A 24592-nucleotide genomic window follows, 5' to 3' on the forward strand; every position below is an offset into this window, starting at 1 on the left:
TTTATGAAGCAGATGGAAAGACACAACACAAAATGGATAGTTTTGTTATACTGTTCACAAAATGTATGCAATTTCACATGTGTTCATTAGAGCATTTTCCTTTGTTTATTACCAAACGGATTAGTTTTGGCAGAGGTTTGGTTTCTCACACACATGTCTCCTACAAGCAGGACAGTTGTGAATGTCACTGTTGTGTTCTGGATGTACCTAAATGGGAGCTGCAAGCTACCCGACATACAGTACTTCATTGTAGTATAATCGTTTTACAATTCCACTAAACCTTGTTTTGTTGATAGTCTTTATTGGACCATTTGGATATGGAAGCAAAGCCTTCATGTTCATTGTAGTACTGATGAAAGTATTTGAAGAGCATTTAGAAATAGCATATCTAGCACCCTGCCCAGGGTATACCCCTGTCTTGTGCCCTTTGATAACTGGGAAAAGCTCTGGGAAAAGCTCTGGGTCCTCTCCTTTTTTCCCCACAAAACTTTACTCTGATTAGTTACTGTAATTAGAGCCTTAACTGTTACTAGGCAATTTGCTAGGAGTGAAACATCGAATTTTCATTGGGTAAAACCAAGAAACATGTCATGTCCGTCACAGTGCACACCGGGTCTGAATGGATAAATGGTAAAAGGATTGTGAAATGGTGGTCAAAGGATGCTACTTAATGACTTGCACTTATTATATTAAGTATTACTCTCTAAGCATGTGGACAATTGCAACCATTTGCTTTGCTAACCTTAAACTGAATTAGAAAATGAATGAGGATATGCGCTAGCTATACCTTATCTTCATTAGTATTGGTGTGAACAAGTCCTCTGTCTTGATTAGCAGATGTTGGGATATATGACAGAAATACGTGCAATCTTTGCACTCATTTGCTCTTGTCTCAGCAAACAACTGGCTTGGCCACAAGTCTAATCAGTCTCCAGCTAGACATGAGCAGCTTGCTTTTCTGGACCACAGCGAGTTCCATAAAATTGGTTCCCTGGTTTTTTGTTGGAATAACTCAGGCCTGCTGGCAAGCTTACGCTCATTACTTTGTAGCTCATGCTATTATGATCTAGACATGGCTTGAAGCTGTACATCTTATTAGACTATTTTCTGTTTAATTTTACAATTCAATTCTGCGTTACTTTTAGCAAGGTTGCTGGTTCCAGCTGACCTGTTGTCTAGGAGATGTCAGGTCATGTCACATCATGACCTCTCACTGCTTTTAAAACACATTTTTAAATACAATATGCAAGCAGATGTAGCAACATAACATATTTAACACATTTTTTTGGCTGCACCAATTTGACTGAACAGTTTCACTTGTTAGCTCAGGGGAGGCAAGATGCCCTGTATATTTAAATGATAATTATAAGAAATTAGAAGAATAGAAGTCTTTTTTGACTTTCTGTGTCTTGGTCTGGGGGATTTAGGACAGAGGTTCATTACGATGTGGAATCATGAAAGACCAGCAGAGTCTGTTGTCCTTATCTATATAGAAATGAAGGGCCTCCCAGGATAACGTCAGTGGGAGACTTACAAGCGCTCTCATGTTTCACTTCAGGCAAGAGTTCCCTATAGCCTGTGATTTCTCCTTTATGACTCCTCTGCAAGTCAAACGCCACATCAGAGCTCATGGCAAACTGTAATATTTGTAACATTCCATATCATTTTTGGGAGTGGAGAATATAGAATATAGAAGTCGATATAATATATATGCAGTTTTATTATCAAATTTTAAAAAACACAAAAGCCAGTAGAATTAATAGCTCTCTAGAAATGTACGTAACCACTGGGCAGATGGATTATTCTGTTTTCTAGTTTTGAGAAATTTCATTATGTATTGTTTTCACATTACACATTGTTTTAAGAAACAAAGTAAAATGTTGATGCATTGTTATGGAATCATTGCCAGGCAATTTATAACTAACAGCTGTACACTCACTTGGCTAAAGAAGTGGCATTAATTTTCGTACATAATTTTCAATCTTTATAAAATATTTATATGTGTATGTGCATAAGGCTTCCCCAGGAAGTTAAGACTGCAATCTCCTATACAAGTGATGGAATATCTTGATACACTGCACTGAAATCAAAGTTCTGATACGTAGAATTATATTGTTCCTGTCAAGATATACTCATCTACCAAAGACACAAGGACACAAATGTTGGAGTATGCCTTGCAAAGTTATTGTCTTTGACAAACAAAGTGTATATATAATAACCATTAGATTTAATTTTAAAAGAATCCATGCAGTTATAAAACTGGGAATGATAACTTGTTCAGGTCTGACACACAACAGGGAATTCTTGGAAAACATTCAGTTTGGGGCAGCTATTAATCACTTATGTATGAATTTTCCATAAAACCTAACGGTCAGAAAAGCAGAAGTTGGGTGCAAAAAGAGTGACCTCCTTAACTTCAGGCTGGACCAGTGGACCAGCTCCAGCAATGACAACTGCTGTCCCTAATATACTGTATTTCACAAAGATTCCGGTGACCTAATGAGGGAACTCCTTCAACCCAGATGTTTCTGATTTTTGGAACCATGGACACTGACCTAGAAATTCCCAAAGGCTGGTTTTTAATCTACAAAATCTACAAATGCAATACATTCCACCTCCAGCTTGACCTACTTACTATCCTGAACAAAATAACTTGTTACTCGAAAGTGTCACCAATATGCCAATAGCACACAAGTAACCCTGGGTAGTGCTTTCCTTTAATGGATGAAGAATGATTTTAGCAAAGATTGTTTTTATAATAGGAAGTTAATATCAGGTAAAGGAACTATATGTAGAAGCTTACTTCCATTTAAAAAGTACTTCAGCTATCTTTTAAGAAATCCAAACTTGAAATATTAGTATACTAATAACTCTGAACATAAAATGTTATATTGACAGTAGTATTAACTGGATAAATGATGGGTCAAACCTTTGCCGTTCAAAAAATGGTACAGTAAATGCTTAGAGAATCCTGCTTGTCTATTTTGGGTGATCTAATCTGAATTTAATTTCATGGTCATTCTAAATCACCGGTGTCAGACTCCAGTCCTGGAGGGCCGGAGCCCTGCACATTTTTGGGTTTCCACTCATTTAACACACCTGATTCAACTTCTTGTGCTAATTACCACATAGCTGTTGAGCTGAATCGTTTGTGGTGGAACAGGGAAAGAACTAAGCTTCACAGGGCTGTGGCCCTCCAGGGCTGCAGTTTGACACCCCTGTTCTAAATCATAAAGCCAATGTTCCATTATTCTCAGCCATTTTTAACCCAGTTCAGCTTTTTGCCACCTGTTTGTACCAGATGGCTATAGATGTTGTTTCATGTCATTCTACTCATCCTAAAAATTGGTTCTCCATCATCTGGGTTTACGTGATGAGCGATGACTCAACCCAGGACCATGGAAAATCTGCTGCTGGAAAAGATACATCTGCTTTCATCTAAGGAGAAAAACAATAAGCAACAACCATCCTTTATAACCTATCACATCTGCCCCTTATCAACCCCCTATTGCAGTAGATTCATGGACCTCAGGCATGAAGAAGAATTCTGTATCTGAATCATGTTCATTTAAAGCTTCATGATCAAACAGAACATGTTACTGCCCACATGTACAGCATAAAGGATTGATTATGGTTTGGTTCCGAAACAAGAACTTGGGACAATAGTGGTATACAGATGTAATTTAACAATATAGTTACTATAGATAGAGTGCAAAACATCAGTAGTACAATGAAACTTTGTGCAAATCAGAACAATACATGCTGCTATGAGAATACTGATGGTCACCCATCCACGACACACTAAAACAAGAGCATATGCTGGCTCCCTTTCATAACCCTGGATAATAAATGGTGGTAATGATTAGTATAGTGATGGATGATGTATATCACGGCGCCTCTAATGACTGTAATCGCTAGGAAGGTGGATTCTGTCGGTGTGCTGCCAGTCCACCTACCACCTGCCAGAGGCACTCTCACGGGGACGGCTCCTCACGGCTGGTTCTGACCATGGCCTGTCATTGATGTCACTGTTTCACCGCCCCACCTCCCATTTCCCCAAATGCACAAGTGTCACTGAATCATTCCAGTTTATGGTCTCTAGACTCCATTACCTGTACCAGACCAGCTGGCCTTCAAGGTGACTTGAAGGGATGGAAGGGAATCTTTGTCACTGTTGCCTTGCGCTTTGATCCATCTTCATCATCTTCATCATGGTGGGCTGCTCTCATTCGGTACTGGCTCACTCCCCTGTTCTGAGGAGTCGCAACACTCCTCTGCTTAAATGCTGTTTTAAAATATGGCCTTTATTTATATCTTTCTGTTATATATTTAAAATGAAATGCTGTCCCCCACATACTTTATATCTGCTTTCCATCTGTGCATAAAAGCAGATTCTGTCTATTTGTTTTGATTCAAATAGTAACTGTTACATGACATCTAAAACCCACTCGGAAATGATAGATCCCAAAGGACGGGCCAGTTTAGAGAGTGATAATTGACCCAACCTCTCCACTTTGTGATTTGACACCCTGTCTAAGCCAATCTCATTCATGGAGCACAACCAATCCAATCACATCTGTGCAAGCTGTCACTTGTGCCTCTCGGTGGTGATCTATGGTTCAATAAAGTGGAATCCCCCCCCCCCCCCTTCCTGCCATGCTTGAATGAAACGCACAATGCTCTGACATGTCGATCATGTGGACCTGGGCAGGATATGGGCAAGCCGCTACATTCACTCCCTCTGCCTACTGTTCTCATAGGGTTTTGCTGTGGAGACCTGTAATATGCCACCGACATGAGCTAACGATGGGCATAATGGCTTTATGTAAAAGCAATTAATTAAAACAAGCTGAGATGGCCATCATTAGTGTTTTTTAGGGCTAAAGACAAAAAAGGATGGACAGGGAGGAATGAAAAGACCTCTGAGGAGACTAGAACCCTAGAACGCATGTTTCCAGGCTCACAGATACAATGGCACTGGCCTTTTGTTAATCTGCTGCTTTACACCACTGATCAGTAGCGATCAGTCTGTTGGCATATGCTAGAGCAAAATTATAACCAGCTTTGTCTCATGTTTTCATGATCCATCAATTCAACACTTTTTCTGGCTGTAGGTCACAGACCTACAAGAGTTTTGAACAAAATCCAACATTAAATGAAGGCAGACTTTTCATGACAGCAGATAATGCAGGCTGACTTCATTTATTCACAAATTTATTTATAAAAACCTGATGACTCAAAATAGAACAAATGTTCATATAACCACTTGATGTGTATGCCTTTATTACAAGAGTCAAACTTGGCATACTAACAGAACTATACATCAGGCAAATAATTTACAAGAATGAACACACAATAAAAATAGGAAATTTAACAAAAATCTTCCACAGCTGATTCATGTATTCAGGCTGAGTTTAATGTGTGATAACACATAGTTTCAATAAGGACAATAATAATATTTCAATAAGGACAAGGCCAGTGTCTATCTTTTTTAACTAAAGAGCTAGCGAGTTCTTCATTAGCAAGATCTTCCCAAACATCTATAACTCTTATATTTGCACATTTGCCAGAAATTTATAGTTATAAACAACTGATAATTAATTTGTGTATAACAAAACTGCCAAAAGGGGGAGGACTGTTCAACTTTCAAAGTCCTTGAGTTGATATGCAATAATGAACTGACGAACATTAAAGGACAATAAGGCATTACACATAATATATACACTATGGCACTGAAAATGTAAGCTGAAAGAGGCATACAGTATTTTGCAGGGAATAGATGTTTGGACATTTGCTATAAAATATTTGAGACATAAAGGCCATACAAATATGGTGCTACTTCTTGGTGATTCCTTTTATGGGCTGCATTTCATATTCAAATAAAATGTTCTTAATCCTATACCACTATAATAATAATAATAATAATAATAATAATAATAATAATAATAATAATAATCACCATCATCATCATAAAGGATGTGAAAATACCTTCTATTTTTTACAAATACATACAAAACAAACCACTGCAGTGACTTTATAGCTTCCGACTTACTCCTTCAGTGCCACGTTGTTAGACAAAAACCCCACTTAGGTGATATGATAAATGACATGACTTTAAGATCCTCACCTTTCACAATGATCAATGAAGAGGATGATTTAGTCCTCAGTATATTTGCATAAACAGTATTTGCTACACTCAGCTATGCAGTTTCTTGGGCATATATCAAATGGAAGTTAGAATTCTTAATCAGAATACATGCACATATGTTGTTTTGGTATCACTTCCTATGATGTTTTTGGCAATACACTTATAATAGCCCACGTCTCTGCGTGATGGGTTCTGTATTATTAGGGAACCCTGTGGTTGTAAATACTTGTTGCCAATGAGTTTTGGCTGGTTCCCAGCTGTTAGCTGCATCTTATCTGGCATCTCCCATGACACCTCTGCTCTTGGGATGCCAATGACCATGCAGTTAAGCTGGATGGCAACTCCAGGCCTGGCATATGTCACAGGGGTAGGGCCACTAATGATACGGGGTGGGTATGCAATCACAATCACAGGTACTGTAAGCGAGGAAGTCTCAAACTCATTGGCTACCTTGCAGGCGTATGTTCCCCTGTCATACACGGAAGCCTGCTGGACCACCAAGGTTCCATTCTGGAAAACTGTGTAACGATCCACCTGCTGCGGCCTTGTCAAAACCATGCCACTGGGCAGTGTCCAGGACAGCTTGGCCAGTGTATTTCCGCTGGACAGGCAATGGATCTGTAAGTTCTCCCCGCTGATGATGCTCACTACAGGACTATGTTTATTACTAATTTCTGGCCTTTTTCCCAGCTGTAGGATGACAGTGCGTTCAATATGTCCAGCTGAGTTCTTACCCACACAGCGATATTTCCCTGCATCAAGATCTGTGGGGTTGCTGATATGTAAACTTCCATCAGGCTTGTGGAAGAATCTTGAGAACCGTATGCCACTTTGAAGGGTGGGCCCACTTGGAAGAATCCAAGTGATTTCTGGAGTTGGATGTCCTTCAACAGAGCAGTTCACAATCATTGAGGTGCCACGGGTTAGGAATACAATCTCAGTTTGTGGACTCTTTAGCTGTGGTTTCTGAACAACATCTTTAACATCCAGTTGAACAACAAGTCTAGCTTCTCCACCCTCATTGCGGGCGAAGCAAATCATCTGCACCGAATCCGTCTTCTTCGGAGACCGAATGTCTAAAGTTCCATTATGATGGATCGTCATCCTGCTTCCATGGTATGGTGCAGGCAGGACCACATTCTCAGGAAAAAACCAAGTAACACGTGGAGTGGGAATCCCTTCAGCCTTGCAGTGCAAAAGTTTCCGCTGGTCCTTAAAGGCAGTCTCACTGACTGTATTCTCCACACCCTTATAGCCATTTATAGTGGGCAAAGAAACAAGGATTTCAAGCCTTACCACCATCTTGTCATGTCCAGCAGCATTCTGAGCAGTGCAGGTATAATTGCCGCTGTCATACCTCTGGGTTTTCTGAATGACAAGTGTGCCATCATTGTGAACCTCGTATTTATTGGAAGTGGAAGGGATGATGTGATTGGTGGGAGAGTACCATGTGATACTCGGTGCTGGTTCTCCTTTAGCATGGCATACCATTGAGATGGAATCCCCATAAGGAACTTTGATGACAGCATAGCTTTTGTTTCTTATTGTGGGAGAGTCTGCCACTACCTTAATATGGATCTTCATCTCATCCTTCCCAATCTGGTTCTCAGCATAGCATATGTAGTCGCCTTCTTCCTTCATCCCCACGTCATTAAAATACAAGGTACCATTATCAAAGACCATGTACCTCCTTGTCCGCACGCCACTATCGTCGGCCTGCATGAGACTGTTCACCAACGTACCATCTGGTAGGCCCCACTTGATCTCCGGGTTGGGAAGGCCTGAGGCAACACAGTCTACTTTCAACGCTCCACCATATGACACCTTCCGACTGCTCAACTGCTTATATTCTATCTTTGCTGGCTTCATCATAACGCTGACCTTCAGCAGCACGTAGTCATCCCCCATCTTATTCCTGGCCACACACAAGTAGTCTCCCTCGTCCTTCTCTGTTACTACTTTGATTGCAAGTGTGCCATTGCTGAAGACGGTAATTCTATGGTCAAAACTGAAAAAGAAGAAGAATTCATTATTGAACTTCACGATATAATATTATCATATATTTGTCCCAAAAATATCTCAAAACTACCTATAAGCCTATCAAATTCAATTTGGATAACCCTGAACGTTGACAAAAATAAATACTATTAATAAACTTTAACCTAAGAAATACTGGTTTGTACAGCAATGGGAATATATGTCATGTGTCTATATTGATGTGCTTTAGTATGTTTTTACAGCTGAGGCAAAGAAAGGCCTTGTTCTGGGCCAGATTTGGACTTGGACATGAATAGGCGACAAACTGACAGCTTTAGGCCTGCATACTGCATGCATGGGGAAGCACAGCCATCAACATGGCTTCAGCCAGGTAAGAGCCGGATCAGTCCATCGCTAGGGGAAAGCGTGGCTGGCAAAGCATAAATGAGGAGGCATTGGCATGTCTTCAAAGGTCCTGCCTGCTATGCACTATACACACACCTCAGCTCCCTGTCTCACTACTTGAATAAAACATACCTCCTGGAGGAGCTCATTTTGTAGATTGCAGACAAAGTTAAACCTCAAAAGCACTCTTTTCCATGCATACTGTCAACTACAGAATTATTGACACCTCCTGTGAAAATGAGTTAAACCTTAATATATAAGATAACCCATGACATTTTCAGCTTGAACATAGACATAAGCCTTATATTTTATTTTAACAACCATACAAACAAAAAAAAAATTGAGAGAATTTTTTCACTGAAAAAAACTCATTATATTGGAACCCCCATGGTTAATATACATTGAAGCCTCCCCTGGCAAGAGTAACAGCACTAGGCCTGTTTGTTGTAATGTTTAACTAGGTTTAGGAACACATGTAGAGATATCTTGAAATGTTTCACACTTTTGAAACTTTTTATTATGTCCCTGATTGTGCTTAATGGTATTTTCAACTGCCTATGAATTTTTTATAACCACTGGCTAATTTTTGCAAGTCAACAACATTTAGTCTATGTCAAAAGCTCATTGGATGTACTCATTTTTATGGATGAGAAAGGGATTTTACATTTGTGCAACCTCATACTTATACCCCAGGGAAACAGGAAATGGTGACAAACAACAAAGGACTTCCTGGCCAGCAGGAACAATAAAAAGAAAGACTTTATTTTCGTAAAGGATGCAAATTGCTTCATATTCTTTAGGGATGTCAATCATTTTGTCCCACGTGTCTCCAAATAAAATAATGTTCTTGTAGGAATAATTTTCTCCAAATATAACAAAAAAATAAAACCATTATATATATATTTCTTAATTTATATGTTTGTTTTTACCCATTTCCTTCCGGGGTGACAATAATTCTGGAACTGGCTGTGCCTAAAATACCTTTTTGTGTGTGTGTAAATGCAGTGCACTAGGAAGCAGTTATGCAATTGTTAAACAATTTCTTTAATCACAAAAAAAGAAACAGAATGTCTGTAGTGGCAATGTCTGAAACTGATAACATCCATATTTGGATTAGCCTGAATAACAGTTTAAAGCAAAGTGTTAAAGTTTTTTTTTTTTACTATGTTTTTTTTATTTTTTTTTATTTTATTATTATTTATTTATGTATTTGTGATTTGTTGTGTTAAGTGACCTTGGGTGTTTTGAAAGGCGCTGAAAATAAAATGTATTATTATTATTATTATTTAAAGTTGCTACATACCTGTAATAAGCATCCACCAGTTTCTTGGATGGAATCCTCCATAAGATTCTGGGACTTGGGTTCCCCACAGTGACACAGTCAAGGTATAGGTGGCCCCCATAAGTGACTTCCGTCCGTTTGGGAGAGGAGGATGTGATTTTTGCCGTAGATATGCCTTTATTCACTAGCAGGCTGATGCCCCTCCTGGAGGCTCCCACCATATTGGAGGCTGTGCACTCATACCTGCCACTGTCTTTGGGCGAGAGGTTACGAATGTACAGAGTTCCATTGGGAAAAACAAAGAGGTTCCCATTCACAAACTGTGAGGGGCGGACATGGGAACCATCGAAGGTGACCCAGCGGATGGAGGGCTGGGGGGCACCCTTGGCGGAGCAGTGGATGTAGACCACCTGGCCCTCGGAGAGCGTGAGGTTCTCATGATGTGGCTGCTGGATGATGGGTGGCAGGGCTGTGACATGGATACGTGCAGAAAGGACGTCAGTCCCAGCTGCGTTACTCACTATGCATTTATAAATTCCTCGGTCTGGATAGGCAGTGGATTGGATATACAAAGTGCCATTGGCCAAAAGTGAGACGTGCTGCTTGGAGCTGGAGGCAGTGCGTAATACTGTCCTATCTGGCAACACCCAGGTGATGTTGGGGCTGGGGATGCCCTTCGCCTGGCAGTCCAGACTTGTGCTGTTGCCCAGATACACCACCACATCACGATGGCGTGGCTGTAGAATCTGAGGTCGCTGAGACAGCACCATCAGAGTGACCAGCATCCTGTCCACCCCGTGCTGGTTCTGGGCTGTGCAGAGGTACTGTCCATGATCGTGAAGTTGAATATTTCGAATGACAAGTGTCCCGTTGGACTTTACCTCCATTCTCTGAATCTTACTGTTCTGTGCAATCATAGCTCCTGCAACAGAATGACATCATCATATTCTTTTTGCACAGTTATTAGTGTTCTTATATTTACCTAACTAACGATTTCTAAAGTCCAACACCTACATGAAATAAAATATAATTACTGGCATTATATTGCATAGTTTGGAATGTTCATAAACATTTTTTCTTTTATTGTGCTTTGGAACAAAAACTGTATGACATTCACACCAGATATATTAACATGCAAATTTTTGACTAAATTGAAATCATTGATCATTTCCAGTCCAGTAAACCACCTAGCAGGGGAAGCAGACGGAATATGAAAATATATGTTTGACTCAACACGTGCTACTCATGTTAATGGCCACTGTATAGTTGTGCTTTGAAAAGGGGCTGAACGATTTGGGGAAAATTTCAAATTGCGATTTTTCTGACACTATTTCATTTGCGATATTATTTATAAGTCATGCGTCAGTTCAGTATTCAGTGTGTAAGAGATATAAAACATGATGCTACATTACCACATGAGGTACGATCAAAATATTAACTGGTCTATATTCTAATGCTTAAAAATATGAACTTCTTCCAAGGTGTATTTATTACTTTTTTTAAGTAGCAAAGATCAACAAAACATAAAACAATTTGTTGTGACTGTTAAATAAATTAATAATAATAAAAATTAAATAATTCCAGTAAGAAAAAAAAACAATTTGGATCCTGCAGCTATTGCTGCTTGGACCCCTAATAATAGGACCTTTCTACAAACAATCCATGGCCCTGAAATAGGTACAGTAGCTGATTCACTTATAGCTCAGCAGCAGAGTCAATATTTTCTAACGCCGCAAATGTAACATTTTCCTTGGGTTTCACGTGTTTGTTGTTGTTCGTGAGCGTATACACAGTCCCTTGGGCCACTTCTTTGGTGAACATGACTAGCATGCGAGGAGCAAGGCACTTCTGATTGATGACAATAACTGTCACACAAGGAGGACGGCATGAATTTGTAAAACTATTCTCACGATAGTTGTATTCCTGGGTCAGACGTCATTTATAATGCATATCCTAAATTGCAGCCTTTGCGATTTGCTAATCGTGTTGTTTTAAATCGCAATTTCAATTTGAAATCAATAAATCGTTCTGCCTTAGCATGGAAGCAGCAGTTTTAGGTCAGTTTTATTTATTACTCAATTGCCTCCCCATATGTGCAGTGGATTTACCAGCTCTTTAAACAGCAACACAAGGCAATAAACATGTAAGGTGCTCAATTTTGCAATAACATAATTGGAAGTCTGCAATGTTTGTAGGAATTGCAATAGTCCTAATAATACATACCGGAGGAAACTTTAGTCCACATCAGGAATGGTTTGGGCTCTCCAGCTGCATCACAGGGCAAAGTAGCGTCCATTTCAGCATGGACAGACACAGTGTGGAGATTAGTGGTTGTAATTCTGGGCTGTGCTCCCTGGGATGGCACTAAAGAGGGCGGTGTATGGTACTGAGGCACATTTAGAGGGGCCTCTATACTGGGGAATATCAGGGCCCCTGCTTTACTGGCCAGGTTTTGCTGAGAATGAGGGATGCTTTCTCTTAGAGGTGACAGTGTTGCAGGAGCATCGGTAACTGTCTCCCTGAGCATGATTTCTAATTGTGAACTAGTAGTTTTGGCATTGCCTGCTGAATATGGTTTGGATTCTACTGAAGTAACAGTTGGATTGGAGAAAAGTGGTGTGGTTTGAATAAACTTTCTGTCTGCATCAGGCCCACTAATGATGGCAGGATTTGTAATGTCTGAGTAGTTAGAGTACTTTTGGTTGATATCAGACAGTATACCATTGTGCCCGATAGATACATATGTACCCCTATTGCCTTGTGAGCTATGAGATATTTCAGTTTTTAATCTGTTGTGGGGAGAACTTGACAAATTTACACTTGGCCTCAGTGCAGAGGAATCCATCACTTTCACTGCTGCTGTTGTTACTACAGCTGTTGCAGCTGCTTGTGTTGATGTCATTGTGGCAGAATTACTTGTCAATATTGAAGGATTAGTATCTGTTGTTCTTAGCAAACCTTCTTCCTTACTTTTTGTTGATACGGGTTTGCTTGTTTGGGTAACATGATTATGTTTCCAGGTTAGGGTAGTACTGAGCTTCGCAGTGACTGTTGTTGTGTCAGTCAGAAAAAATCCTTGTTCAGAGCTTCCTGTTATTACTGGTGTCTTTGTTGGTATGAGAAAGTACGGCAATGATTCCTTCCCATCCTGGGTTATGTTGTCTATATTTGGCTTTATTTGGCCCTTGATATGTGAGTCATTGTTCCCAGTGGTTTCTTCTGAATCTTGTGATTCATGCTTAATATTAATAAGACCATTTTCAGGTAGCCCATTAGCCTTCATCTGAAAATCTTGTGTGGGCAGGTGGGGGCTGAGTGAAACCATGATGCCTCCAGTTGCAGTCTCCAGATTATTCTCATCGAGAAAATTGCTTGTCACAGGAACAATACTGGTTATGTCAGTGTTAGGCATGGTTAACAATACTGCTTCGTAGTCAGGTGATGAGCTTAGAGTTGCTGCTGTTGATGTATCATATTTGCTTATACTCTGATTTTGCGCGTTTGTGAATACATATGGTGAATGAGTGCTTAGTGCTGAGTCCTGTATTTCAGATTTGTTGTTGAAACGAATAATGATTTTGAGTTCTGGCTTAGCATGGCCTTCGTAAGCAGTACTCGTGATTTCTGCCTGGCTAGATGACATTTCATGCACACTTAACTCTTTGGTGACAGCAACTAGGGGTGGTGTCATTGTCACCTTTAATATTTCTGATTGAAACTGTGACATTATGGTTGTGCTGGCTGTTGATAAAGAGACACTTCCACCATGGGATGTTTTTAACAGCTTTGGTCCAGCTGTAGAAAATTCTAGTGATGGCTTTGGGGTTTTTTGTGGTGCTTGGATTCTGCTGGGTCTTCTTCGGCCCCAGAATCTCCTCCTTGAATTCCATGGGTTTTGAGGATTGTGTAGTATAGATTTAGAGTATATTTTCTGAGAAGTTTTTCCACTTCGCATTAGTTTTGTGCGAGAAGAGGATGCTGTTACTTCAGGTTTTGTTGTGGTTTTGAGGTGATCATTAACTTTTGCATAGTTATGTGAGGTTATTCCAGAATGGGCATCAACTGTGGGTGATAATCCACCTGTCTGAGAGGTTTCTGTGGTACTAATGTCAAGAAGGTGCTCTGATATGATAAGAAGGCTTGGAGCCGAAAATACAGAGCTGGTTTCCATTGCTTTGCTTTGATTTTCCTCTAATGGTGAGTTGTACTGCATACTGGTTTTTATAATGCCTGTGTTGTGTTCCTCCTCAGTATTTACATCACTCACAGTGAGACTTGACTCACGAGCACCAGATGTGGGTTGAATCAGACGAATGTTGGTTGTGACAGCATCTGAGTCAATGTTAGTTTTGGATGCAGATATTTGGTAAATGCTGTCAGTCTGGTCTTCAGAATTAGGGGCATCTATGTCTAGGAAGCTCTCAGTTTGATGGGCTGGAATTTGCAATGTGGTGACTAGATAGCGTCTTTCCTCAAGCAGGTTTGCATCATCTGTGGAGGAGCTCTGTGAGTTTTCGTGATTTTTTGATGGTTCTCTGTTTGACGAGGGAGAGCTTTGGGGTTGCTGCGTCGTTGCAGCTGTGCTGGCCTGAATTGAGCTGGGCGTCGTCATTTTAGTGCCAATTTTATTACGGATCTTCGCCAAAATGTCAGCCCACTGCTGTGGGTCTATTTTTTTGTTTGGCATATTGACCTTTCTTCTCGATTCAATAACACTCTTTCCATTCTCCACACGGAAACCTTTGTGGATTGGTTTTCTCCGCCTATGGGGCAGTCTCCCAGAATTCATCAGTGGCAGCCTTCGGGTGCTACTTTGCTGGCCTCTCCTCAGAGGCAGCTTGCCCATTTGGCCGGTGAACTTTTTCTCTTGAACACCATCATCGCCGGATGACTCCTCAGTATCACTTACCAAGGCTTTTATTTTAGTAGAAACACCTGAGGCTGACTGAGGCCTCATGGGAAATTTACGAAGAGGCCGTGCTGTGTACCGGCTTGCAACAATTACCTTTGTGGCCCGAGAATCCCTGCCATACTGGTTAACAGCGACACATTTGTAATATCCACTGTCAGTGAGGTGACTCTTGGGAAGAAATAAAGTGCCGTTTAAATACACAGCAGCCTTGGAAGAGTTGAGTTTAAAGTTTATAATATTTCTGTCAGGCAGAATCCAGTTCAGGTCAGCATCTGGGGTGCCAGTGGTGATGCAAGGCAAGGAAATCGACTCGCTCACAAATCTGTTTACAGGAGAACCAGCAACATCCCCTGGCAATGGATCTGACGACTCCTCCACGGAGAGACGGAAAGCCAGAACATCAAGATCCTCTTTCACCTTGGCGATACAGTAGTACACACCAGAGTCCGAGTGAGTCACAGCTTTGATTAGCAGCTTTCCTGTGCTGGACAAAGAGACTCTGTTGTCTGCACTGTTGTAAGGTGCAGTCACTTTAGAACCATCTGGGAGCATCCACTGAATAACTGGATCGCCAGAACTCTGTACAGTGCAGTCCATTTCAGTGACAGCACCCACAAGAGCACTCAGGGCAGTTGTAGTGGTGTTCTTGAGCTCTATCATGACCCAATTCCTCCTCTGCCGTTGAATCACTTCTGTTTCCAATGTCTCAGAGAAGTCAATACTCAGAATTAACTTGACATTTCTAGAAGTTGACTGGAGTCTGTTCAGTTGCAATTTGACACTTGACTGCATGAGCCACTCAGGCTGGGACATCATATTAGCACTGACCCCTGTGTAATAATAACCATTTTTTTCAACATCCTGTCTGTATCGGTAGCTTAGTTTTGGCTCCCTAGTTAGCATGAGTTCTCTCTGCAGGTGCACAGGCACTTCACTGTAATAAGCAATTAGTTTCCACAGTTTTTCATAGCTCTCTCTATGCATTGGGCATTCAAGATCTAGAAAGAGAGACAGGTTGGTGCCGATTCGATAAGAGCTAATCGGGTTCCATGTAATTTTGCTGGACTCTCTGGGCTCACTGATACTGCAATCTAGGTCCACTTTGTGTCCATGCTCATCGGTCAGATTAAGGGTGATGTTTCCAAAAGCAGCTTTGAAGTGCTCTAGTGAAAGAACGTCATGGTTGTCCTCCGATGTCACATCCTTCTTGAGTGATATGATTCTGGGACTTGTGCAGTTGAGATCTTCCAGCCGTAAAACTTCCTTGCCTCTTAGCTGCCTAGGTGAAGAGCACACTGAACACAGCTGTCCCCCAGGGGCTGATTTTTCCTTCTTACATTTCAAAACATCTATAAAAGGAAATATGACAAGTTTACATAAAAAGTATGTCTATACAACTAAATTCTACATAAAGCTGTATAATTTTGGCTAAACTCCGGTGTCCTTCCATAACAGTGTTCTCTGATTAAAACACAGCAACCTAATATTCAATGTATATGTACAAATTAAGACATGATATAAATGTCAGTGACAGAAAGAGTGTCGTATGCAAATAAACCAATGCAAGAAAATACATACATTTATTATATACATTTATTATTATTCATGGTACCTAGAAATGTTCCCTTCCAGAAGTTTAATTAATGATGCAAAATGCAATGGTGATTTGTGAAGGAATAATAGAATGTAGTACTGCACATTACCTGGGAAATGAGAAGTCCATTCCAAGAACCAGCGCAGCCTGCAGTCACAGGCCCAGGGATTGCTGTGCAGAAACAAGCTCTCCAGCTGGGGCATGGTTCTGAACATTGTGTGGGGCAGTGTGCTGAGGATGTTATCAGACAGGTACAGGTGTCTGAGGCTGGAAACGTGGAAGTGCTGCAGGACAGAGAATGTGGCGAAGGTGGAGGGGTGGAGCTGCTGCAGGCGGTTGCCCTCCAGGTTAACAAGGCGCAGTTCTGTCATGCCATTAAAGGCATCTGGTTGGATGAACTCAATCCAGTTGTGATCTAGGTGCAGTCTAATTAACCCTGAAAGCCCAAAAAGGGTGTGTCCTGTGATCACTCTAAGCTTGTTGTAGCTCATCTTCAGCACCTTATGGGGAAAAAAAAACAGAAAAAGGGCAGAGAACATCTATGAAATGGCACATTGGAATTGTACTCTCCCCAGATATCTATGCAAAACTGCGCTGGCTTAGTGAAGAAATTCACCCGTCATTCATAACAGTTATTTTCTGCAAAGTAACAAACATTTTGGCTTATTAGGTTACAGCACTTTCTGGATGTAAGTGTTATTTTAAAGGCCCATTTCATGCCCCCTGTGGTGTAGCAACAAGTTACAACCATTAGCTACCACACATCAACTCAGTGACAAAGGTTTGATTTTAGAAACTTAGCAGTATGGCCAGTAATGATATGAGTAAATTGGTGGTTAAAAGTATATAGAACAATGAAAGCAGCCTGCATTTGATGGCTACTCGCTTAACTATTGCACAATAAAAAGTGCTTTCCTCCATTCCTATTGATTACATTTTTTATTAGACTGGACACACATTACAGTACATTCCCATGTTTCAAAATGTAAAAAGACAACAAACCAGAGAAACCAAACCATAATTTCAAAGAATAAAATTTAGGAATAAACACAGGCTTGGACTTGAAGGCCAGAGCTTCCTTAGTGTGAGATGGTCTATGACCCATGATAGAAGTCTTCTATGTAATTGATGCATCACTAAAACATCATGACAGTTTTCTGACCTGCCCATGAAAAGTGAAGGCTTCTCCTGTCATTAATAAAACCAGCTTGCCTACCAGGCATTTTCAACCAGTAAACTTTTAAGGGATGTTGATCTTGTCTGTCATGCAGAGGTTTCCACTGGGACTGAAACTTGCAATTTATAACAAAACACAGTTAACTCCATCAACTGAATTTACCACAAAGAATTTACCACAGGGAGTGCTTTTTTCATTGACGAAAATGAGACAATTAAATAAAGATTAAACAAAAATTAAAATGTAAATTAATATATGATGCAAAATAAAACAGAATGAATAAAAACGAGATGAAAATTACAGGAAGCAAAGCGGAACCTGATCTAATCAAAAGCAGTATCTTTAATTTGTTTTGATTGTAGTTGTGCATTATTGGAAAATCTGACCTAACTGGCTTCAAACACAGCAACATGTATCTATCTGACAAGCAGAAATCATGCAGTTCTGTCTGTTAAAACTGTTCTAAACTGTTTTGCCATTATGTTTGTGCCACTGTTGGCTTTAGGTAGGGAAAAAAAACATATGGCATTTGGATAAGTTTGACATTTGATATGAAAATGAGCCTCAGTTCAAACCATGTGGAGTGGTAGTAATGGGTAAAAAGACCAAAAACCACTGGCATAGTGCACCTTTAATTAGCTGAAAGCTGATGTTTTATTTTTTCAATTTGTATAGGATGGCTTTGTTAATGTCAGGTTGTGAATTAATTACTTAACTGAATAACAAACAATGACAATACCTGCAGGGATACCAGGTCCCTAAATGTAGAACTGGGTATATTATGCAGATTATTTCCATGAATCATAAGAAGCTCCAATTTTCTTAGTCCAGAAAATGAACTTTCAGAAAGTCTGTTAATAGTGTTAAACCTGTAGGATGAAATAGAAAATCAACTTCTGTTCATATTCGGCATTCTGATGTAGATGTTATTTATTCAGTAGAGTGTACATAGAGATTTATGAAGTACAATAAATGAATTCACTGCAGAAGATTTAACAGGGTACAATCTTAAAACGTATATGAAAACATTAGTTTTATGGACTATAAAAAAATCTCCCTATTTTGGCATCTGCATCTACACAATGGCTTAATGGGAGCACATCTATTAAGTCAGTGCATAGTCAGCGGTCTACGCCTGTAGGCCCCAGGGGGCGGGGCTTACCCCAGGTTTATGCGCTCCACGTGGCTGGGAAGACCGCTGGGCACGGTCAGCAGGGAGCGGAAGGTGCAGTGCACCTCTGTGGGCTGGTAGCAGGCACATGGGTGTGGACACAGGAGGCCTGCATGTGGCATTGTCAGCATGACCATCAGTGCCAAGGCTGCGGTGGCTGGATGGCCCATGTTCTGTGGATGAGTATGCAGGCCTTTTCAAAGCTGCTTGACAGACAAAGGGACTGTTTCTATCTGCAAAATCAATATCACACAAACAAATACAAATGAATTACTTCCAAAAACAAAACCAACTCATTCTTTCATCCACTTATTATAAGCTCTACTGGCCAAGCTCTACAAGCATGGCTGACTATTTAACAAAAATCTCAATGAAACAGCAATAACTGGCAGATATTTGCTGACATACAGAGTACACTTAATGTCTTACACATCATATGCAAAGAGCTTAAAGCTATACGACCCTCTTCATCACTTATTCTGGATACTTTCTCTGGGCAAAAAAAAAAACTTACAATCAGGAAATTGAATGATAACCCTGTACTGTTAAACCCGTCTTAGGAACTTAGCCATAAACAAAGACAAAACAATAACAACGATAATAGTAATAGCACAAACAAGAACAGTAAAATAAAGGTCAATCGAATGGACTGACCGTCCAGATAAACCGATCATTTCAGACAACCTGCTGGAGTTTTACACAAGTGCCCTGATCTTTTGCTGAAATTAAAACGGTCACACACAAATGACGCCCATTCATTCGCAAGGAAAACAAAACCACACAGGCAAATATAATTATGCACATAATTATGTGCTAGGTCCCTGCAAGTAACGTTACAGTTTTAAAGATAGGGAGAAGGCTATGGTATGCTTCGCAGCAGTGACTGATCGAGGTACTGTACAGTATGCTCCACCTGAAAATACGATTAGAGACATTGAACTACACTGACAGTTAATGCCAACAGATTAGAAGGCTGCCTATTCACCGCTAACATATTAAATAGGCTACTATTTAGAATTTTATATGCCATTATTATAATCTAGATTTGAGACAACATCAAAAGACACATTACCTTATGATCCTTTTGTATGCGACGCCCCAGAATAAGAAAACTGATCATGTTTTCTCACATTCAAAAATGCGCATTTTGAGATAAAATTTGGATAGGCAGTACGATAATATCAAATTGTCATTAAAATTTCTAGTCAACTTCTTGAAAAATTCATAGGTATAAGAAAATAAACGCCGCTTTATCAGAGGTAGTTATTGTATATCCGTTGTCCTTATTTGGGTCCTGAAAATAATAAAATCATTCTTGGAAAAGTTTCAGAATGACAATATAATGCAATGAACTGCAACGTGTCTTCAGTAAAAAATGAAAAATAGACGTCACTTAAATTTTCTTAAAATTTAAATATACCTTAGATTTTCCCTTCGAGGTTTGCCGTTCAAAAGCGGTCCTAAAAGTGAGGTAAAAAAGTTGTGTGGGGGAAAGGAGTTGGCCGCCTGGAGCACTTGGGGACACGAATTTTTTTCTTTTTTCTTCTAAGAAGCGAGAGGCAGAAAACGAAAATTATCACTAAGAGCAATTTGTTCCAGGAGGAGGAGCAAATAGGCTACAGCAAGGAAGCTTATGGCATTTCCACCTGCTACTGAGCACAAAATTCCACTTTTTATCATTTTAATTAGTGACAATAAAAAATCAACAGCCTTTAAATGTCACTATCAACTGATACTGATATTATGAACTGCTTAGTAAATCATAGGTGAGCAACCGGTTATATTTTCTGGTATTTCTTTAAACACACAAATTAATAAATTATATTAAATATGTTATCGTGTATCATTTATGTACTTTTAACTCGGCAACTACCTCGTTAACCTCTGTCTGTTTTTACTGAAATTACATTGTTTTTAAGCTTTTTACACTGACCTAGGAAAAGCCCAATATTGAAGTATGTAATATCTTTTGCTCGCTACCCACGGCGGAATAAATATTTATTATATGTTCTTTTGTAATATTTTCAAAATAATCTGCTTACAATAGATTCCATTCTTATCATCCACTTTCTTTTAGAGCATTAATCTTACACTTTACCAGGACACATCCACTGTCATGTTGTATACGTTCGTTTCTAATGCGGTCCGAGAGCAGATGGGGTCACGTGTTCCACAGTAATTCGCGCCATTTAAACTATTTGATTGCTAGGATATTTAGATTACATGATTTGCCGATCTTCTTAAGTGAATGTTTAAATGTCTCCTTTGTGGTGGGCGTTTGGTGTGTTCTTAATCTTGGTACTGAAACACAACATAAAGGTCTACAGATGACTACAAATAAAAACAGCTGTTAATCCACAAACCAGCCTTTCCTTCTTTTACACAACTAAATGTGAGTTACGTCAAAAACAGGACTGCTTGAAAGGCTGTCTCAGGGTTAAGTGTCAATAGATTAGAAGATCAATGGCCATACTTTCCCTTGTAATTGTTTATATAAGTTCTAATTCCACTAGCAAAGTAGGTTATATACCAGGCTTCCCACAAGGGCTCAGGATCTGTCCTTGCCAGTACTAGATTATAGGTTATAGGCTAATTTCCTCAATAATAAATCAGGCTACTGATATGGAAACCCTCAGTAAACGGAAATATACCAAGACTCAAAGCTCTAATTTATGAAACATATCACTGGAAAGGTATATATTGCTTGTATGTGTGCACATTGCCAGGATAATAAAGAGCTTCTGTGTGCGTGATAAATAAATAGTTTCTTATTTTGTTGCCATCTTGTTTATACCTACCTACTGTTTACATTTCTGCATCAGACTGTCTGCAGTCACACCTCAGCTGGCCGTCACAAAGCTTTATAAGCACTGTAGAAGCCAAATTATTATCATTGACCAAGAAGAGTAGTCTGTACTGCTTCATGACATATGAAGCTGCAATAATAGTATTAATATACCGATATCTTGTGATCTTACATACTGACTTCAACAAGGTTTGAGTGAGAATTGTCATGTTTTTAAAGTCAGGCTTTGTGTTTTTATATTTTTATGGTGGGTATGGTTCTGATGCCTTACGCTCCCTGATTAAGGCACCAGGATCTCCAGAACCCTGTACTGAATACGAGGCTGAAAAACTGATGAATGATGTTGATAAAGTGAAACTTGAAAAGAGGAAAGTGAACTGATGAGTGACATGGACTGAGTTAGCATTTTTACAAGGATTAGTAACAAATAACTTGTATTGTTCTTGAAAAATTGTAAAATCTATGAAATATGTGCACAAAGCAGTGATCTAAAAACAATTCACCAGATGTTATCATGGACCACACCAATAGTAAGTGGGGTATGATACTTTGATAATAAGAGTAATATGATTAAAACAATAATTCGCGAGGGATTTCACTTCAGTTCTTTGTGTTATGATGGTGAAGCATTTCTGAGCACCAGAAGTTAAAGGGCTCACTCCAGCTGAATTTGCAGGTCCTCGGAGACGTGGTGACCCCAAGATTTTACTTGGTCTTGAAATTCACCAATATTGATCCTTGGGATTTTTTTATAGTAATATCCATCATTAGGCGCTCATGGGAGTTTTACTTATACAGAAATGTTCTGCGAACAGAATGAAAAATGTTTGGTTCAGAGAGATGAACAATCAGATTGTTGAGGTGGGTCCAAGCAACTAGAGGAGGCAGGACCAACCAATCAAATGTCTTGTTCCCACCTCCTCTAGTTCCTTCGACTCACGTCCTCTACAATCTTATTGGTTATCTCATCATTATTCATTCCGTCAGAACATTTTCGTGTAAGTGAAACTCATTAGGCACACATGCCTCTAGAAACTGATTGTGGTTCTGTCTCAGTGATTTAACAAACAAAAAAAGGTTATTCTATACCATGTAGTGTTCACGGACACAAATGTTATTTGATATTCCATTCGTCACTCTGGTTGAAGAACAAAAATGTGAATTGGATTCACTTTGATTAGTTGTCTTGCTAAAACATTTTACTAACAGCCATGACGCACTTCATCTAAAATAAACTTCCATAAAACCAGTCAGAAAAACAAGGACAATGATTTGATGCTTTAAACATTTCTCTTCCTCACTAAACGTACATGTGATTAGCGAATGGTAACTGAATCTGCAGGCTCCCTGGGCAGATCTGATACTTGAAGAGATATAATCTCTTCATGACAGTATTTAAAAGAATGCTGCAACAACAGTCCATGCCAAGATTCCAGAATTCATAAGACAAACAAAGGTTGTGTCATTCTGGAGCATTTTTGGGAGCTGGACTTCCTATATGCACACTAGAAAGGACATGACTGTTTTTGAATGCTCTAACTTTGGTACAGTGGCCATGTTGGGAGTCTGTCACAGGGCTATTGTAACTTGATGGAGGGATTCCATCTGAGACCACAAGGAATGCTTTGGCTTGATAAGATACAGGAAACCAACTCTGTTGCTGTGTGGATGGAGCCCCTGGCCCAGGGAGAGTAAACATTGTGCAATTTCCACCATGTTTTATTATTGAAGTTGGCACAAAGCTCCTAGAATATCTAACAGTGTTAGTAAACTTTATATTTCAGCAATACTCTGAAAAAACTAAACAGTTGACAGACTATCTGTCAGTTTTCTGTGAAATGGGCAGCTACTGGTTGCTTCGAAGGCAGGCAGTTCTGTTTTACGTAATACCTGGATGAAAACCTCATTCTGTCATAAAATCCAGCAGGTATGGCACTATGTATAGGCAGATATTAGGGAAATGTAAGGATCTCCACCTGCTTTACAAAGCCAGCATATACACTCACTGTCCACTTTATTAGGTACCAGGTTGGACCCCCTCGTGTCTCCAGATCTGCTTTAATACTTTGTGTCATAGATTTAACAAGGTGCTTGAAACATTCCTCAGAGACTTTGGCCCATGTTGACATAATTGCATCGTGCAGTTGCAGCAGATTTGTTGGCTGCAGTTTCATAATGTCAATCTTCTGTTTCATCACATCCCATAGGTGCTCTATTGAATTGAGATCTGGTGACTGTGGATGTCATTTGAGTAGTGAACATATTGCCATGTTCAAGAAACCAGTCTGAGATATGTGCTTTGTGACATGACGCATTATCCTGCTGGAAGTAACCATTAGAAGCTGGGTAGACAATGGTAATAAAACTTGGGTAGGTTGTTGCATTCAAATATTCAGTTAATACTGTATTAACGGGCCCAAAGTGTGCCAAGAAAATATCTCCCACACCATTACACCACTACCACCAGCCTGAATTTTTAACAGAAGATTCCATTGTTTATACCAAATTCTGACCCAACCATCTGAATGTTGCAACAGAAATCAAGACTCACATGACCAGGCGACGTTTTTCCAATCTTCCATTGCCCTATTTTAGTGAGCCCAGGCTCAACATAGCCTCAGTTTCTTTTTCTTAGCTGACAGGAGTGGCAGCCGGTCTTGTCTTCTGCTGCTGTAGCCCATCTGCTTCAAGGTTCAATGTTTTGTGCGTCAGGAGATGCTCTTCTACATACTTTGATTGTAATGAGTGGTTATGTGAGTTGCCATTGCTTTTCGATCTGCTGAAATCATTCTGCCTACTCTTCTCCGACCTCTGCAATCAAAAATGCATTTTTGCCTAGACAACCGCCACTCACTGGATATTCTTGCTTTTTCAGGCCATTCTCTGTGAACCCTAAAGATGGTTCTGAGTGAATATTCCAGCAGTTTCTGAAATATTCATACCAACCTGTCTGGCACTAACAACCATGCCACATTCAAAGTCACTTATGTCACCTTTCTTCCCAGTCGTGGTGTTTGATGTGAGCATTAACAGAAGCTCCTGACCTGTATCTGCATGATTTTATACATTGTGTTGCTGACATAATATTGGCTAATTAGATATTTGCTTCAATTAGCAGTT

General features: G+C 39.8%; 1 protein-coding gene across 3 annotated transcripts; it reads right to left on the bottom strand.

Annotated features, from left to right (window-relative positions):
- Positions 1–5186: 5186 nt before the first annotated feature.
- On the bottom strand, positions 5187–20211 carry LOC111846868 (matrix-remodeling-associated protein 5-like). Of its 3 annotated transcripts, none has more exons than XM_023817563.2 (7): positions 20087–20211; positions 18658–18899; positions 18235–18364; positions 16428–16818; positions 12036–16073; positions 9834–10734; positions 5187–8156 (listed from the first exon to the last, which is right to left on the bottom strand). In XM_023817563.2, the coding sequence occupies exons 2-7, from the start codon at positions 18834–18836 to the stop codon at positions 6248–6250; spliced, it is 7548 nt and encodes a 2515-aa protein (XP_023673331.1). In that variant the 5' UTR covers positions 18837–18899; positions 20087–20211; the 3' UTR covers positions 5187–6247. The 3 variants fall into 3 exon arrangements, with proteins under 3 accessions (XP_023673331.1, XP_023673329.1, XP_023673330.1); XM_023817561.2 differs by having other exon boundaries at positions 18658–18839; positions 19739–20186; XM_023817562.2 differs by having other exon boundaries at positions 19739–20186.
- Positions 20212–24592: the final 4381 nt, after the last annotated feature.

This window comes from Paramormyrops kingsleyae, chromosome 1, assembly GCF_048594095.1.
Source record: "Paramormyrops kingsleyae isolate MSU_618 chromosome 1, PKINGS_0.4, whole genome shotgun sequence".
Lineage (NCBI taxonomy): Eukaryota > Metazoa > Chordata > Actinopteri > Osteoglossiformes > Mormyridae > Paramormyrops > Paramormyrops kingsleyae.

What these genes read in the sequence shown, in the direction of transcription:
- LOC111846868 (XM_023817561.2), bottom strand. Translation starts at nt 19,786, where the DNA reads ATGATCAGTTTTCTTATTCTGGGGCGTCGCATACAAAAGGATCATAAG. An exon ending in GGGACCTGGTATCCCTGCAG is followed by an intron (nt 16,819 to 18,234) that starts GTATTGTCATTG and finishes TTTCCCCATAAG; the next exon opens with GTGCTGAAGATGAGCTACAA. An exon ending in CTGGTGGATGCTTATTACAG is followed by an intron (nt 8,157 to 9,833) that starts GTATGTAGCAAC and finishes CTTCTTTTTCAG; the next exon opens with TTTTGACCATAGAATTACCG.